A 19727-nucleotide genomic window follows, 5' to 3' on the forward strand; every position below is an offset into this window, starting at 1 on the left:
CTTAACTAACAATCGCTGCAAAAAATTTAAGAAAAATTTAAACTTTAACTTACCTTTTTTGCTGCACCAACAAGTTTGACCTGTTGGTGTTCGGAACACGCGTATGGGTCGGGTGAGAGCCGAAACTCAATCATGTTAGCGCACCTGGGCTTTGCAAGGGTCAAATCGCGGCGAAAATCCGATCGCAAACCTCTCGAAAATCCGGCCCAACAAGTTACACAGAGCACAGACAGGAGAAGACTGCAGTGTGAGTTACGCCGAGCACACACAGGGTGGGTGCAGCGTGAGTTACACCGAGCACACACAGGGTGGATGCAGCACAAGTTACATAGGCCCCAAGTTTCGTCCCGTGGCGAAAATGGCGCACTTCAGAGCTGGGCGCCGAAAACTGCGCCTAAAAAAAAGTCCGATATTCTCGAGCTCCTTGGAGCTCGATGTCTGCTTGGCGCGGCACGCTCTTCGCAGCAGGGGGCGGAGCCTAACACTCGCGCCGATTTTCTAAGTAGCAGGGGGCGGGTACAATTTAAATTAGCCTTCGTGGTGTCGGCAACCCTGTGCGTGCGCGTTGGAGCATGCGCACATGCGTAGTCTCACACAAACATTGGCACTCGGCCATTTTTAAAAGGACTGCAGAAAAAGTGAAGATTTGTTTCTTGGACCCCTGCAAAGGCTTGTATTTAATTTTTTTTGATGTTTCTGTGTGTGAGGGAGTGCTTTTAGCAGCACTGCTGAATAAATCACCTGCTGAAATCAGTGAATGCAGCTTTTCACTGCTAAACTTGCAGAACCGGTGCTGCATTGGTGCATGCAAATTAAGGACTGTGTGTTTGGAGAAATAAGAGTGCCAATTCAACTTTGCAATGGATCAACGTCCACCAAGAACAAAGAATTTCTTGCATGAGGAAGTGGAGATATTAGTCAACGTAATTGAGCAGAGATGGCAGGAGCTAGATACCAGCAACAGAGGTCGCATAAAAGTGCCACCAAAAGAAAAGAAACAACGCTGGAACCAAGTTGCAGAAGATTACTGCGCAGTGGTGCATACCATGAGATCTGGAAGTCAGTGTAAAAAGAAATGGCACGACCTTGGTCAAGTAGTTAGTGTAAGTAATATTTCCCATTTTTAATTTAATCGTAATTGTAACCTGGCTATCTGTATGTCCCACCTTGCAGACTGACACACACTGTAAAAAGTTATATTTTACTCTTTGCAGAAGAAATTGGCCCACAACAAAAAGGGAGGCAACTTGGACAGGAGGAGGCATGCCCAATCTGCATCCACTGACACCCTTGGAACAAAGGGTAGCTGCTATGATGAGTCGGACATGGAGTAAAGCAATTGGTACAGCACAAGTTGGGCCCGCACGCGAGGAAGAGGGCAAGTCCTGAAAATGCATCATGGCCCTTTAAATCAACCTGCTGCCTGGCCTGCTATGTGTGAGAGTACTCATACCACCCATCCGGCCCCCTCCCTTGCTGTTAAGCATTTGACTGTTCTGATGTATTTTGCAGCACATGATGATGATGATGACGATGCTGCTGCTGCCAACCCTGAGGATCCTGGGGGTACAGAACAAGAACCAGTACAACCAGCTGCGGACGATCCAGACTGGATGATGGCAGCGATGACTGAAATGTCTGCAGAGCTTCCAATTTAATGTTTATGAGCCCCCATCAAGGAGCATTAGAGTTTCAACCCCGAGCATAGGTCTTGGTTCCACCTTCCATGGTTTAGCTTCCGATATTGCGGGTCCCAGTGGTGCTGCTGGTATAATGCAGCATTCTACAGTCAGTGCACTACCGTCCGAGCCTGTGCCTCCCTCTCGCACAGGTTCTGGTTCCACCTACTATGGTTTTGATTCCGACGCTTCGGGTCCCAGTGTTGCTGCTGATATCATGGAGCAGTTTACACCCATTCGTCCAACATCCCAGCCCATGGCTCGCACTCGAGTGCTGTCGTCTGGAACACCGAGCGCTCTACCGTTCCAACCCGAGCCTCTCCCTCCAGTTCTGCCATCTGCAACACAGAGCATCCCACCATTCCAGCCCGAGCCTCTCCCTCCAGTTCAGCCGTCTGGAACACAAAGCGTCCCACAGTCCCAGCCCGCGCCTCCCTGTGTAGTGGTGCCGCTTGCAACACCGAGCATCCCACCGTCCGTGCCTATGCCTCCCAGTTTAGTGGTGCCACAAGGCAGACCCAGGCAGAGGAGAAGGAGATTGGAGACACGCTCTCCTGAGATGCAGCGTGCAACAGATGCGACTCAGGTTGTGGCAATGGGTATGGAGACCAATGAGCTTACCAGATCACTCATCGGTGGCGTCAGTGCAGTAGGTGAAGAGTTGACGGTCCTGACAGGAGAAATAGCAGTAATGACACGGGAACTTAGAGAGGGAATGTCCGAGGGAGTGCAATCGACGGCACAGACCGTCAGGGAGGGCATGCAAGTGTCGGCACAGGCCATCAGGGTGGGCCTGGGTGAGGTAGCTGCTGCAATAAGGGCACACAGCCCAGCCAATCAAATGACATCCCCATGAGGAAGTGAACATTCACTGAGATATGGATGAGACATGGTTGCAGCCTTTCTTTGCTGCTTTTGTTCTTGATGTAGCTGTAGTAGCGTTTTTCAAATTGAAATTGTTTTGTAAGTTTTGTAACTTTACAACTTATAAGGGATCTTATGGTTAAGTGATCTTATAGTGTAAATGCTCTCACATTCTGTAAATTATTTAATTTTGCATCTAAAAAGTGATCTTGAAGTGTAAGTGATCTTAGTGTAAAATTTTTCACATAGAAAGTGTTTTGTAACTTTACAAGTTTTTAAGTGATCTTCAAGAGTCATATTAAAAAGTATAGTTTGATACAACAAATATTTTATTAGAGTGACGTTAACTTTTCAATAAAATATTTTTTCATTAAAACTGTTTCATGTTCCATTAACACAACACAACGTAGGAACAACTGCAAAGAATAAACATGTCCATACGCAAAAGTGGTCGCAGAGCCCTCAGGCATCAGTAGTTGAAGCGTTCACGAATGAGCTGCTGGCGCAAGTCTCGAGCAATCGTTAAAGTGGCACGATGGACGGCCCTCCTCCGACCTCGTGCTTCGGCATCAGGCACTTGCATGCTTTCCTGATCGTTGTTATCATCCACATCCTGCTGTTCCGTAATACTATCATCATGCACTGGACCCTCACGTAGGTCTTCTGGTTCCACTACCAGCTCCTGCTGCCTCATGATGGCTAAGTTATGAAGCATGCAGCACACCAGTGAAGTGACCGACAATCTGAGGAGAGTATAGCAACTGTCCTCCGGAATGGTCCAGGCATCGGAATCGCTGTTTCAATATGCCAATGGTCCTCTCAATGATGCTGCGCGTCGCAATGTGCGCCATGTTGTATTGACGGTCAGCTTCTGTCCGTGTCACGCGTAGGGGCGTCATGAGCCAGGTGGTCAGGCCGTACCCTTTGTCTCTCAGTAGCCAGCTCTGCCCTTCTGGCTGCTGCTCAAACATGTCAGATAGAATGCTGTCACGTAGGATGAACGCATCGTGGGTGCTGCCAGGGTATCTCGCATCGACTGACATGATGCGCTGCTTGTCGTCACACACAAGCTGCACATTGATAGAGTGGAAACCTTTCCTATTTCGGTACTGCTCAGATTCCTCCACAGGTGCTCGCAAGGCTATGTGGGTACAATCAATGCAGCCCTGTACCTTTGGGAAGCCGGCAATCCTAAAGAAGCCCACAGCCCTCTCATGGATCGCTTGTGCGGTCATTGGGAAATTGATGAAGTAATTCCTTCGCGCATAAAGTGCAGCCGTGACCTGGTAAACGCAGGCATGTATTACACGTTGAGATATGGCACACACATCTCCAGTTGTAGCCTGAAACGATCCCGAGGCATAGAAAGAAAGTGCAGCTGTTATCTTCACTTCAACAGACACGGCAGTTGTCCTTCTGCTTCTGGACTGCAAATCTGCTCTCACCATATCACAGATCTCAGTGACAACTTCTCTGCGAAAACACAGCCTTTTCACACAATCAGCCTCGCTCATGTCCAGGTACGAGCGCCTGGCTCGATATTGTCGACGTGGGTAAGGTCTCCTGCCCATCAACCTACGGGCTACGACGTTCCTGGTGCGGTGAGCTTTAATCAATTCTCTCCTATGCAGTGAATTGATGGCAAACCATTGCATAATACGTGGTGTTGACAATGCAGCACCCATTCTGCTAATTTAAATATAAAACTGTCGATGTGGCTGCCTCTCCCTGTCCAAATGGCTTCAGCCCCCTCACAGCTCGAAGGCTGCTGCTGTATCTTCGGCTGCCGTCGAGCCACTGACGCCGCCCCTAAAGCATGGCTGAATGGCCTAAAGCACCATAAAGAGCTGCGTGTGTCAGGTGTTGATTCTTCGGCTGCCGGCCAGCCACTGACACCGCTGATATCTCATAGCCGAATGGCCTCGGGTCCGTCCGGTGTTGCTTCTTTGCGGCCAGCCACGAAGGGAATGAAGGCCTGCCTCAAGCACTGCAGCTCAGCTCGAAGCTTGCTGCCGCTGCCGTTGAGACACTGACGCCACACCCCTGCCTGTCTCCAACATGAAAGGTCTGCCTGAAGCACAGCAGCTCGAAGGCTGATGCTATTTCGCACAGGTAGGAACATGGTTTATTTAATCTTTTCTTTGCTTCTAAATTTTTATTCAGGTTGGATTTATTTGTATAATATTTGTATAAGTATAACTAAGGATTGATTGTAGAATTTAATGACTTCCCTTCCCCCCCCCTCCCCCCCCCCCACCTCATTCCCTATGCCTAATTTGTAACCTACGCCTGATTTTCTAAAGTGTAGACAAGGTTTTTTTCGAGCGTACAAAAATCTTCACTTACTCCATTCTAAGTTAGTTTGGAGTAATTTTTCACTGCCGAAACTTTGAAAACAGGCGCAAGTGGCCGGACACGCCCCCTTTTGAAAAAAAAATTGTGTTCCAAAGTGAAACTGTTTTAATGACTAGAACTGGAGCAAACTAAATGTCGAGAATTCCGATTTCTAAGATACTCCGTTCTACACCAGTTGCTCCTAAAAATCAGGAGCAAATCATGTGGAAACTTGGGGCTATAGAGTACACACAGGGTGGGTGCAGCGTGAGTTACACCGAGTTCACACAGGGTGGATGCAGCACAAGTTACACCGAGTACACACAGGGTGGATGCAGCACAAGATACACCGAGTACACACAGGGTGGATGCAGCACAAGTTACACCGAGTACACACAGGGTGGATGCAGCACAAGTTACACCGAGTACACACAGGGTGGATGCAGCACAAGTTACACCGAGTACACACAGGGTGGGTGCAGCACAAGTTACACCGAACACACACAGGGTGGATGCAGCACAAGTTACACCGAGTACACACAGGGTGGGTGCAGCACAAGTTACACCGAGTACACACAGGGTGGATGCAGCACAAGTTACACCGAGTACACACAGGGTGGATGCAGCACAAGTTACACCGAGCACACACACGCTGGATGCAGCACAAGTTACACCGAGCACACACACGCTGGATGCAGCACAAGTTACACCGAGTACACACACGCTGGATGCAGCACAAGTTACACCGAGTACACACAGGGTGGATGCAGCACAAGTTGCACCGAGCACACACACGCTGGATGCAGCACAAGTTACACCGAGCACACACAGGGTAGATGCAGCACAAGTTACACCGAGCACACACACGCTGGATGCAGCACAAGTTACACCGAGCACACACACAGTGGATGCAGCACAAGTTACACCGAGCACACACACGGTGGATGCAGCACAAGTTACACCGAGTACTGACAAGAGGAGACCGCACTGTAAGTTACACACAGGGCCAGGGGAGCGGGGGGGAGAAATTGCACACTTGTCAATTCCATGCCATAAAATGTTGGATTTCCACCATTGCTAGACCGCCATAGTACAATGTGTCATTTGTATCACAGACCCAGAGAAACTCTTTAGTATCATCATTTAATGAAACTATTTTTTTAAATTTAAGTAAATAAATCTTCTAAGACAGTCACATATTTTGGGATGAATGCAAGTTCTGCATGCATCAGTGCAGAAAGTACATCAACCTCTACTGTAAAATATGGATTGCTTTCACTAGAAGTTTGACATATCACAACAAAATGCAGAAATGGTTTGCACTAGGATTTTAAATTGACTGAACTTTTTTTTCCTGTCAAAGGTTAAGGTTTTCATTAGTTCCATGAACAAGAAAAAAATGGCATCAAATTGACAGCCAAAGAACTGCCTGGGGACATGGGGAGGGGTCGAGACTATAACTGGCTAGACTGTCATCTCAGTTACAAACCCAATCATGAAATTTCATTCGAGCTGGTTTGTCGACTCCAAGTCTTCTACCTGAGTGATCTCAGCGTGCCAGTGTAAACAGCTTTATCATAACAGCACTATTTGCAGATTATTTTATCAGCATCATACAGGCACACACAATTCAGAGCAGGAAACTAGGCCATCAGCCAATTTTACATGATTTGGTATTCTCTCGTGCTTCAATCCTCCTTCGTCCTGTCCTATTTGGAGAGGTTTTGTTCATATATGTTAGACTAATTTCTGACATTTCCATGTCTGAAGTGTCTAGCTTAAAACCAGTTTGTAAATTCTTCTCCCAAGCACTAAACATTTATAAAATGCTCCTGAGTAATAACTGCTCGTCCAAACCCAGGAACCACCCCACAGCACTCTAAATGATCTCAAAAATAAAGCTTTACAAATAGGACAGTTATTCCAATTGTGATGTTAATTGCTGTACAGAAGGAAGTGAGAAAGAGGGAGATATATTGTTTGTGTCCTCTGCCTTAATTAACTCTATGTGGTCAGGGGTTTGGCTCTCTGAGCTGTTAATTATGGAGGGCTCCAGATTGGGCCTACCCTTCGAACCGTGGGCTGAGGCTCCTATATTTCCCCCATAAGTTAAAATTTAATGATTTTCTATAAATGATGCATTAATAGAAGTAACAGTACAAGGGAAACATAAGCTTGTTCTTTGGTTACACATACAGTACCATCATGAACCTTTACACCAACAACTATCATACTTAAGGTATTCGAACAGTAACCAGCCACGCTCTGGCACATTGTGTTTTTCGTATTACTAAAATCAAAATTCTATTTCAAGTTTTTTCCTAATTATTATTAAACAAAATATCTAAAAAATGTCTGCAAACCTCTGTGAAAGGCGCCACTACAAACATCCTCTGCGATCATCATGTACAAATGGCACTAAAACCAGCATATGGCGAGGTACAAGAGGGGCACATTTATTCAAATCTCGAGAGTATATTCTCTATGCCAGAATACAGTTTACATTGTTTATTGTGCTTCATCTGACACTACCACGGAGGGCGATTAAAATATGTTTTCATTTTAGTACACAACTAACAGGCATGGTGGGCTGAATGGCCTCCTTCTGTGCTGTATCATTCTATGATTCTACAATGTGCTTCTTCCTCCAGAAAATGCCAAACTGGACTGCAGTTGTTGCCTTATTGGAGAGTTAAAAAATGAACCTAGTATTTGCTATTCAATTGTAAAAATATGTAGGGTCACAAAGGATAAAATTCATGAACGACCAGACTGGCCCACAAAGAGCTAGTGATCTGTCGCGTTGATTTCACCTCTCCCGATATTAATTTGAATCTGGCACCAACTCTAGTGGATCTCCAGCCAATCACATTGAAGAATTCTCTCAGACAGCAAACCAGGAAGTAAAATACACCAATTATCCTTCACTTTTTAATCATTTTATAGAGAGTGAAATAAAGATTGGGACATACACAAGGGATTAAGGTAGGAGCTGAAATATCATAAATAAACTTAAAAAAATTAAAAACCATGGAATTTTTATAACGAAAAAATTTGACATTCCACAAATATAAAATTAGTTTTTTGGCCCAGAGAGAATGTTCAGCAGTACTTCTGACTTAGTATGCCACTGACAGTTTCATCGTCATTATAACTGCAAAATCCGGGCCATTATCTTGGTTACATTTTGATCTTTATTGGATATTCTTGATATAAATAGCTACAAATAGGCACTCTCAGAATGGTTCAGCTGGTTAAGGCAATGAGTAACTGAACCATATATATTAGGAATGTTCCAAGTTCAGTCCTTAGTCTGTGTGAGTTGGCTGATCTCAGGGGACGGGCACTGCAATTGGCCTCAGCACCTTCATTTAGAAGGACAAAATTAGCCAATGTTCAGATTGCTTTCCGCATGTTCTATTAGAATTAAAACATGTAGACATCAGGAGAGGATATATTTAGGCTTTTCTGCTGTGGCCCGAAAAATGAATAGTCGGCCGACACGCGGTATCAAGGCTCTTGCATGAATAATGGATATTTAAGCAAGGTGTGACAGTGAGCTCAATGGCTGTGGAACCATATGCCAACAAGACGTCAACATCTTCAAGAGATAAGGGAGGGAGGGAGGGAGGGGAGAAAATGGGCAGAAACAATGAAGTAGCTATAAATAGCTTATAAAGGAGAAAGAAAGACGGTTTTAAAAAAAAGAGGAAGAGCGACGGAAGAAAGCACAGCCTGGAACACCACTCAAAATGGTGTGAGGTGACAAGGAAGTAAAATTCTCAAGCCTAATTAGGGAGAGATAAAGCACTGTTCACTGGTTGATTAGTATTAATAAAGTAAGAAGCATCCAGTTCTATACTTACATTTGCAATAGTAAACTAAACCAACAAGCTCAACACAGTCAAATGAACTCTAATAGATGTTGCATGTTGTTATTTATAATATGGAAGTGCTTCTTAATAAAGACAGAAATGCAGGATGTCATCATGGAATAGACAAACCTGCATGCTATTTTATTGCATTCTAGTCTGCAGCTTACTGCTGCTCTTACACTGATCACGCAATATGGGCGGGAGCAATACATTTATAACCTAATCTGAAGGGAGAAATAGCCCTGACGTATTTTGGATTTTCCCACTGTTAGTCCACAAAGCGGCTCTTCAATTATAAACATAGGTCAATACTTTCCTACGGATGTTTTGTTTAAGCCATATAGGTGCAGGAGTATCATCATGTAGCCTCATCATGGGAACACACCTATTGTGGACAACGGATTTCCTTTCTTTAATTGATGCTATTAAAGGCATAATACGTAACCTACAAGCATTGATATTGGAGTAAATGTTCCTAGACTTTTATGTAAAAGGAATAATGTGCAATTACATTGATAGAAATCATACAGACGTCTTAATTATCTCCCGTTTCCAGCCTTTCTATATTATCTCTGCTGTGGTGGAAATGTGTTAGAGTGGTGCAGGTTAAGAGGGCCCCCTCCTACAGTACATCTGCTGCACAGCACTGATGACATAAGACAATTGCACTGATGACCTCTTGACATGATCCATTTTCCTCCAAACTCCCCACTCAGTGTTTATACCAATTGCAATCATTGTGATTCACTTGTCACCAATGCTATTTTAATGGCCACCCAACCAATTTTCGTCTGCTTCCCACCCGATTTCTTGCGTTAACGGGGCAGTAGCAGGAGGGACATCCAAAATGAAATAAACCTGTCATCAAAGGCCTAGCTGTTGCTAGTTTTGAGTGGGCCTCAATTTAAGCAGCCAGCCCTCCTGCCGGAACCAGGTGGGACCCAAATAATTATTCTTAAACAAAAAGGAAAATATTGCGGATGCTGGAAATCGGAAATAAAAATAGAAAATGCTGGAAAACACTCAGCAAGTCAGGTAGCATCTGAGGAGCGAGAAACAGAGTTAACGTTTCGGTCGATGAACTCGGTTTCTCTCTGCACAGATGCTGGATGGCCTGCTGAGTGTTTTAACTATATTTAAATTTGGGATGATGGTCTGCTCATGCTTACCCCTCAGTGGGCTTTTTTTTTTTACTCAGTTTCAAAATCACCGATCTGTTGGTGGTGTCATCATTACCCTGAAATGAATATGCAATTGGCTTTCCTACATCCGTGAGCCACGGCCTTATTCAAGTTGCTCAGGTGGCTGTTAAAGGTCCCATGGCACTATATGAAGAACCTGTGTCTTGGCCAGCATTGCTGTACACAAAGCAAACAGATACACAGGCCTCAGTATTAACCCCTCTCACGATGAGCGTGGGTTAAAAATTTGAAATGAGGAACGAGTCCATAGCCTGCCGTGTACGGGCCCTTTGCCATTTTTAAGGCGGGTAGTGTGGCATGCAAGTGGCCTGCCCGTGAGAGGCGGTACACTTCAGCAACATATTTAAATTAGGCTCCCACACAGTGATTGGGAGCCTGATTTAAATTTAACAGTTGCCAACCGGTTTTCCCAGGGCTTGGAAAACTCGGCAGCAAAATGAAGGCGGGAGCTGCCGGTTCCAGGAGGCAAGTGCTTTTTACAGCACTCCTTGTGGGCCAGGTTGAGCAGGAGTGCCCTCCCCAGCCCCCAAGGAAACCTTTGGGCTTCCCCGCTCTACACCCTCCCCCCCCAACTCAGCGCCTCTCTCCCCTCTGCCACAATCGGCAACCTCCCCCACACAAACCCTGATTTGTAGCTCCCTCCCTCCCGATTGCCGGGGACCTGCCGCTGATTTTCCTTCTTGACCGCCAGACAAGCTGTCCATTAAACCGGCTGCCAGATGGGAAACACCGTCATCAGGACCTCTGCGCTCCCGGCCTGGCCAGGTTTTCCCTGCGCTACTGCACTCCCTCGCTGCCCCCCTATAAATAGTGGGTGCATAATCTCAGAGAAATCTACTGGAAAAAGACTGCTTTGTGTCTGATTTTAACCTCCATATTGATTGGACAAATCAAATTGGTCAGGGTAGCCTTGAGGAGGAGTTCATAGAATACATAAGGGATGGATTCCTTGAGCAGTATGTAGCGAAACCAATCAGGGGGCAGGCTATCTTAGATCTGGTCCTGCGTAATGAGACAGGATTAATAAACAATCTCCTCGTAAAGGATCTCCTTGGAATGAGTGATCATTGCATGATTGAATTTCAAATTCAGATAGAGGGTGAGAAAGTTGGATCTCTAACCAGCGTACTAAGCTTAAATAAAAGGAGACTATGAAGGTATGAGGGCAGAGTTGGCTAAAGTGAACTGGGAAAATAGATTAAAGTGTAGGACAGTGGATGAACAGTGATGAAAATTTAAGGAGATATTTCACAACTCAAGAAAAATATATTCCAGTGAGGAGGAAAGAGTGTAAGAGAAAAGATAGCCACCCTTGGCTAACTAAAGAAATAAAGGACAGTATCCAATTAAAAACAAGGGCATACAGAGTGGCCAAAACTAGTGGAAGGACAGAAGATTGGGAAGCTTTTAAAAGCCAGCAAAGAAGGACTAAAAAAATGTTTAAGGGAAGATAGACTATGAAAGTAAACTAGCACAAAATATAAAAATAGATAGCAAGAGTTTCTATAGGTAAAAAGAAAGGAAAAGAGTGGCTAAAGTAAATATTGGTCCCTTAGAGGACAAGACCGGGGAATTAGTAATGGAGAACATGAAGATGGCAGAAACTCTGAACAAATATTTTGTATCAGTCTTTACAGTAGAGGACACTAACAATATTATTCCAACGGTGGATAGTCAAGGGGCTATGGGTGGGGGAGGGGAGGAACTTAACACAATCACAATCACTAAGGAGGTAGTACTGGGTAAGATAATGGGACGGAAGGCAGCTAAATCCCCTGGACCTGATGGCTTGCATCCTATGGCTTGCATCCTAGGGTCTTAAGATAAGTAGTGGCAGGGATTGTGAATGCATTGGTTGTAATTTACCAAAATTCCCTGGATTCTGGGGAGGTCCCAGCAGATTGGAAAACTGCAAATGTAATGCCCCTATTTAAAAAAAGGAGGCAGACAAAAAGCAGGAAACTATAGACCAGTTAGCCTAACATCTGTGGTTGGAAAAATGTTGGAGTCCATTATTAAAGAAGCAGTAGCAGGACATTTGGAAAAGCAAAATTCGGTCAGGCAGAGTCAGCATGGATTTATGAAGGGGAAGTCATGTTTAACAAATTTTCTGGAGTTCTTTGAGGATGTAACGAACAGGGTGGATAAAGGGGAACCAGTGGATGTAGTGTATTTGGACTTCCAGAAGGCATTTAACAAGGTGCCACATAAAAGGTTACTGCACAAGATAAAAGTTCACGGGGTTGGGGGTAATATATTAGGATGGATAGAGGATTGGCTAACTAACAGAAAACAGAGAGTCGGGATAAAATGGTTCATTCTCTGGTTGGCAACCAGTAACTAGTGGGGTGCCGCAGGGATCAGTGCTGGGACCCCAACTATTTACAATCTATATTAACGACTTGGAAGAAGGGACTGAGTGTAACGTCGCCAAGTTTGCTGATGATACAAAGATGGGAGGAAAAGCAGTGGTGAGGAGGACACAAAAAACCTGCAAAAGGACATAGACAGGCTAAGTAAGTGGGCAACAATTTGGCAGATGGAGTATAATGTTGGAAAGTGTGAGGTCATGCACTTTGGCAGAAAAAAAATCAAAGAGCAAGTTATTATTTAAATGGAGAAAGATTGCAAAGTGCTGCAGTACAACGGGACCCGGGGGTACTTGTACATGAAACACAAAAGGATAGTATGCAGGTGCAGCAAGTGATCAGGAAGGCCAATGGTATCTTGCTTTGGAGGCAGTTCAGAGAAGGTTCACTAGGTTGATTGCGGGGATGAGGGGGTTGACTTATGAGGAAAGGTTGAGTAGGTTGGGCCTCTACTCATTGGAATTCAGAAGAATGAGAGGTGATCCTATCGAAACATATAAGATTATGAGGGGGCTTGACCAGGTGGATGCAAAGAGGATGTTTCCACTGATGGGGGAGACTAGAACTAGAGGGCATAATCTTAGAATAAGGGGCCGCCCATTTAAAACTGAGACGAGGAGAAATTTCTTCTGAGCGTTGTAAATCTGTGGAATTCGCTGCCTCAGAGAGCAGTGGAAGCTGGAACAGTGAATACATTTAAGACAGAAATAGACAGTTTCTTAAAATCACTACCAGGTAGTGCTGAAGAGCATTTTCTCTCACCATTGTTTCCTCAGAAGAATGCTGTCAGTCATGTTCGTCTCTATGGTGTGAGACAAGCAGCAAATTAAGTAGCTTAATTTGTATGACTTTTAACTTTTTATTTATGATGTTTTTAAATATTTTTTTTTGCCTTAAAGACCCCTCCCATGCCTCTCAGGCATTTCAGCAGTCTCAGACTTCAGTTTGGCCCTTGCTTGCTGCTTCACTATAAACAAAATAGCACAATCTTCTTTTTGGAGATATATAAATAAAGGATGTGTTTAGTGATAATATTAGCGTCAAAGGCATTTTTTGCAGGCAATAGAGGTAACTGCACAGGCGTCACGTAATGCACAACGCTAATAATCTTCATATCTCTGAAACCCTAACCTTAACCCCAAGCCCCCTAGGCCTAATCAATAACCCCAATTCCTAACCCTACCTTGAACACACTGACCCCTAACTTTAAGCCCCAGCCCCCAATCCTAACCCAAGTCATGTGTGCGTTTTAGGAAGGCTGCGATGCCAAGTCATTGGGACATTGATGCAGGATGACTACAGTCAATGCACTCTGATAATTAAATATCTTGATCTCCCCATTCAAAATATACATAAACTAATATATGTCAATCTTTCCTGTTCCAAATAAATGCCATGATACCCCCACAATTCACATTAATTTAATTTCTGCTATTCCATGTCATATTACTTTGAATTTTTGCCATGCACTACCTTATGAAGTGATTTTATTGCATCTGTTGGAAATATCAAAATAATACAATCAATATATAAATCTTTCCTGCCTATGGTTAACACCACTGGAGATTGACTGACATTACCAAACATCTGACAGTCCAAGCAGGGTCAGGAATACAGTGAGGAATGAAACTTAAAACTACAGCAGCTTATGTAGTGATGAGTGAATCTAAAGTTTTATCTGTTGTTTGATCAAAGATGGTTATGACTAAAGCTATCAAGGCAATCTAGAGAATATTAAAAAACTCGTACAATGTCGTTTTTTTTTTACATGAGGTCACTGTAGCTGAAGATATTAGGGTAGATTTCTCCAGTCCAAAAAGCTGTTTAAAATAAGTGAAATTAAAAGAAAGCAAGCTGTGTTGTAGAAATCAGGTAAAGTATTTAAATATGGTTGTACAAAAATGCTTTATATCCAAAAATTCATTGTGTTGCAAATGTTCATGTCACTAAACAAGTTTTACAGGTGTGGTTGTTTGCACATTTTTTAACATGTCAGCCATTTCAGGAAGGCAGCATATGACTTTCCATTGCATGCGCTCAAGTTGATAAAAATGCTACTTAGATATTTGCCAAGTTATCAAACATATACCAAATTTCCCACCACATGAAGTGCCTTCCTCAACAATTAACATGAATAAAATTCCAACCTGCTCAAGCTATTTATGTGCATTGATTACCTCACACTACTTGTGTTTACAATGCATACGGTAGTATGTTCATTTCAGAGCAATAATACACAAAAGAATATCTATCAAGCTAGATTATTAAATTGAATTTAAATTTTCACGAAGGATGAGGAGAGGGGTTCGGAGAAATTCCTTTACTCAGAGCAAGAGATGCTTTACCATGTGGCGTGGTTGAGACAGAGACTATTGCTTTGCTTAAGGGAAAATTGAATAAATATCTGAAGCAAAGGAAAATACAGGACTGAGGCGACAGGGCAAGGCAGTAGGAGTAATTTTGGATTGCTCCAGACCACATAGCTTCCTTCTATGCTGCAAAATTTCCATGTCACAAGCTTGATCGAAATTCAAATTAGGACTGGAATTTAATTATGAGGAACGAGAATGAGTTCAGTAGGATGGAGAGTGAAGAGACTCAGAGAGGCCGAAATTCACCGTCCCCGAAGGGACGGCTATCGCGGAGTTTGAGCGGTCGACCGAAAAAAAAAAAATCGTCTGCCGCGGTCGGATGATTTTCCCTCCTCGAGCCATATTCAGCTCGGGGGGGGGGGGGATTTGAGCGGTGCGCACTTCCATCAGAAACGGTGCGGTGAAGCCACTGTAAAGGTTACATCCTAGCGGCGAGCTCTGCAGTGTGCGGGACGCTGGAAAGCAGCAAGGTCAGGGATTTTCAGCTGCAAAAAAGTAAGACTTTTCCCAGTGGTGCCCCCGCAAGGTGCTCAAACAAAACACCGCTGGAGTGTTGCCGCGATCGGGGTCCTTTGGTAGGGAAATAGTTTTATTAATTTTAGTGTTTTTATTTCAGATTACAGCATCCACTGTATTTATCTTTTAATAGTTTTATTAATTGTTTTGGCTCCATTCAACCTGCTGAGTGCTGCTCAGAGGTTTTCACAGACTTTTGTACAACCTTCAGGTCGGACACTTTAGTGGAGGCCTGTAGGCTGCAGAGACCTGCTTGGTAGGGTTCACCCTGAGGATGGGAGGAGTGTTGGGAGGGTGACACACCTGTACACCTGCTCAGAAGCAGGGCTGCATGCAGGAGATGGCGTCACCATCAGCACTGTGCAGAGAGGCAGTGGGCAAGGGAGGCTGCAGCCATGATTCATTCATTCCATGCCAGACCAGTGTGCCCGCTGTCTTCATCGGCCCGAATCAGGATTGCGGTTGGCTGCTTGGGGACAAGGAATATACCCTGTCCACTTGGCTGCTCACTCCACTGCTGAACCCCAGGACAGCGCCAGAGCATGCATCCAATGACGCTCATTGTGCCATCAGGTGCATCATCGAGTAGTGCATAGGCATCCTTAAGCAGAGATTCCAGTGCCTGGACCGCTCTGGTGGCACCTTGCAGTACTCTCCTCAATGGGTCTCCATCATCTTTGTGGACTGCTGCATGCTGCACAACCTGGCCATCATGAGAGGACTGCCGCTGGAGGTCGAGCCAGCAGTACCACCCGAGGAGGAGGAGGAGGAAGAGGCACAGGAGGAGGAGGAGGAGGAGGATCTCCATCTCCCCAGAGCTAGGAGGCGTCGAACCATCGCCACCCTGGAAGGGCCGGGTGAAGACTGGCCAGCACCCTCTTTGGAGGGAGTGTCCTCACATATATGGAGGTGCCTGACATCTCCCCTGCAATCTCCCTCCATGCATTATGTACTGCCTGTCTGCCAGGTCTTCCCACGTCAGGAGACAGTATTCTTCCTCTGTCCTCTACACCGTCCATCGGTGTCTCCAGCTCCATATCAGTGAACCTGTTGGCTCTCCTTGCACCTCTTACACCAGCCATCCTTCCAAACTTCTTCCAACCTCAGGGCCTTGCTGCAAACCCTGGAGCAGCTGGCTCGTTAGAAATCCTTACCTGCATGCTGAATTTCTCAGTGGTGATAGTTATGTGAAGGTTACAAACATGACAAACATTTATGTAACAACACTGTACACTGTATACACCCGAGAAATGCACACCTTGACCACAGGGGCTGAACTTGTGGGAGACACTCCTCACCTGGTCATCCAGGTTTATAAAGGGAGGTCCCACGCAGGGTCATCACTTCTTTGTCCTGTGAATAAAGGTACAGGTCAGAGTGACCTTGTCTCCAGTATGTGCCTCGTGTTGATTTGCTGTAATGTATAAGGACACAACATTTGGCAACGAGAAACGGGAATCAACGACTCAAGAGAATGGCCACCGGTAGCACGGAGGAATGGTACTGTGTTGGTGAGGACTGGGACAATTTCGTTGAGAGGCTCCAGCAGAGCTTTGTCACGAAGGACTGGCTGGGAGCGGCAGTGGCTGACAAGCGAAGGGCGCATCGACTGACCAGCTGTGGACCTAAGACATACGCGCTGATGAAAGACCTGTTCGTGCCCGAGAAGCCTGCGGACAAGACCTTCGAGGAGCTCAGCAAACTGATCGGTGAGTACCTCAAACCGGCGAGTAGTATACACATGGCCCAACACCAATTCTATACGCACCAACGTCAGGAAGGGCAGAGCATACCGGACTTCGTTGTGGACCTTCAGTGCTTGGCCAGCCTCTAAGTTCACAGATGCCTGCAGGGGGGAGATTTCTTCATTGAGGGCATTGGTCATGCTGGGATTTTTAGGAAGCTAATTGAGACCAAGGACTTGATCTTGGAAGCGGCAGCATTGATGGCTCAAATCTTCATGGCGGGGGAGGAGAAAACCAAGATCATATACGCGCGCTACTCTGCTCCCAACGTGGCGATGGAGCAGGGAGTTAAGATGGTAAACGCGACTCAGAACCCCGCAGGCAGGCAAGGGCAATTTGACACCAACCAGGCTGCAACAGACTCTAGGGTGGGTCCGCAACAGAGACAATGGCAGGTTGAACCGACATTTACACCATCACAAGGGACAATACGTCCCAGGATGGGACCATTGACACCCACAAACAGAGTGCTCAAGAGTAATCAAAGAGACAATCAGAGAAGAATGCTTGGTAACAGCTCTTTTGTTCACAACAATCTCAGCTCATGCTGGAGGTGCGGGGACAAACATGCTGCGAAGACCTGCCGATTTCAACAATTCATCTGCAGAAATTGTAACTTGAGTGGATGTTTAGCCAGGATGTGCAGGAAGCCCGCAGCGAGGCTGGTTTACAAAGTGGATGAACCACAAGAGGGGTCTGCAAGGCAGGGCTATGCCTGGGACACAGCAATGGATGCTGAAGTTCAGCGGGTTCAGGTGGCAAACATCCACAGCTCATACACAAGAACGCCACCTATGATGATGAGAGTAATGTTAAACGGCATCCTGGTACGCATGGAGCTGGACACAGGAGCCAGCCAGTCACTCATGAGTGCCCAACAATTCGAGAAACTGTGGCCACTCAGAGCTAGCAGACCCAAACTTGAACGCATTGACACGCAATTACGGACGTACACCAAAGAGATCATCCCAATGCAAGGTTGTTGATCACACATAATGGATCTCAGAACCTTTCTGTAACAACACCGTACACTGTATACACCTGAGAAATGCACACCTTGACCACAGGGGGTGAACTTGTGGGAGACACTCCTCACCTGGTCATCCAGGTATGTAAAGGGAGATCCCACGCAGGGTCATCACTCCTTGGTCCTGTGAATAAAGGTACAGGTCACAGAGTGACCTTGTCTCCAGTATGTGCCGCGTGTTGATTTGCTGTAGTGTGCAAGGACACAACAGTGATAACGCTCAAATTAAGACAGCCACACCGCTGAAAAATCCACTTTGGAAGGATTCATTAACGCTAGAACCCATTTATTCCATTTTGGAGCTGAATATGGGGTGGCCTAGCCACAAAAAAATTTTGGCGCTAATGGCCACAAAAAGGTGGGGGGAGCACCAGCTTTCCCGTGGTACTGAATTTCGGGCCCTCCCATTTAAGTGATCTCATCCAAACTGAATTTCATACCGGAAAGCACTTCGTTAAGTTGTAGGAACATATGCAAGGATTTTCCAATTTAAATTATTCTGCATTGTAAATGATTTCACTGTCTAAAAATTGGTGCCAACTATGCTCCTCTTACATCGCCTTCTTTAGACCAGGTAAGCAGGGCAGGTATCTGAAAGCAAGCACGTTGAGACTGTGGGCTTTGTGATGTGGAAGCATACACCTGGATGGATAGGTGTGGCTGGCCGGTTCAGTGACATGGGGCTGGTGCAAATCTAGCAATCCCTAAAATAACTACTACCTTTGATTCAAGATAAATCTGAAGACTCTTACAGGGTTTCTATAGAGCGTTCACAGTGCAGTCTGATATTTAGCAATCACTCTTACCTACTTAAAAAAATACTAAATCCTTCAGCTCAAATTGCATAGTTCAGAAATAATAAACGGAAGCGTACACTTACTTTCCCTTGATTTTCTGCATGTTTTCAAGCAGCATGTTATGGAGGTCTGTGGTTTTGCACGTCAGCTCAGCCAGCAGTTCACCAAAGTATCGGGGATCCAACTTGTCAATGTTACCACTCTCATAATCCATGGCACTCTTGATCTGGTGACAGAAAGTTATTACACAGCTAGATAGGTTGGTATGTTATTCAGAATAATAATTATTAAGTACTGCATACAGCATGGAGTATAGTTTGGAAGGCAATTTAAACAAGATGCTTTTGGCAATAACTTACAGATACAGCCACAGGAATAGGATGAATACATAAGTTTAGCTAGACTTGATGTAGCCAGGGTGAGCAACTCAAATGACACAAGCTCATATCTCAAGCCTCATCATTGTTTTGTTTGATGATTTAATCTAATTTCTACTTTCCAAGAAACTTAATGTTTCAGATTCCACAGTCTATGACAGCAATATTGTCAAGCATTTGCAATGTTCTGATGAATTGGGGGCGGGGACAACATCATACAGTTTACCAATGATCCAGAGGATTGTATCATGTCAAAGGTTTAATAGCTTATTTCAGCATTGCCAGTCTTCTCTGACAAAATAAGCCATGGTTTAGTTCAGGAAAGTGACCAAAGCTTTCAGTTTACAGGTATGCACTGGACAATGGGCAATATTTATTTCAGAAGTTTTGAGTACTGCTAGCTTACTCAGCACTTAGACACAAACTGAACATACAGGAAAATGGTAGCTGATTGGCTCTCCATCCATGTCGGGCAAAAGTCTGGACTCTCTACTGCCTCCCTTGATGGTATAACCAAAGTTAGGAATGCAGGGAGAAGTTAAGGGTGTAAAATGGGGCGTTACCTTTTGT

General features: G+C 45.0%; 1 protein-coding gene across 1 annotated transcript in view; it reads right to left on the reverse strand.

Moving 5' to 3' along the window:
• The window catches only part of pof1b (POF1B actin binding protein), a 106228-nt gene that overhangs the window by 51671 nt on the left and 34830 nt on the right, over positions 1-19727 (reverse strand). Inside the window, exon 5 of the mRNA XM_070882109.1 lies at positions 18864-19006. Within this exon, the coding sequence (XP_070738210.1) occupies positions 18864-19006 (143 nt within the window). The remainder of the gene's footprint in view (positions 1-18863; positions 19007-19727) is intronic.

Source organism: Pristiophorus japonicus, chromosome 6 (genome assembly GCF_044704955.1).
Source record: "Pristiophorus japonicus isolate sPriJap1 chromosome 6, sPriJap1.hap1, whole genome shotgun sequence".
Lineage (NCBI taxonomy): Eukaryota > Metazoa > Chordata > Chondrichthyes > Pristiophoridae > Pristiophorus > Pristiophorus japonicus.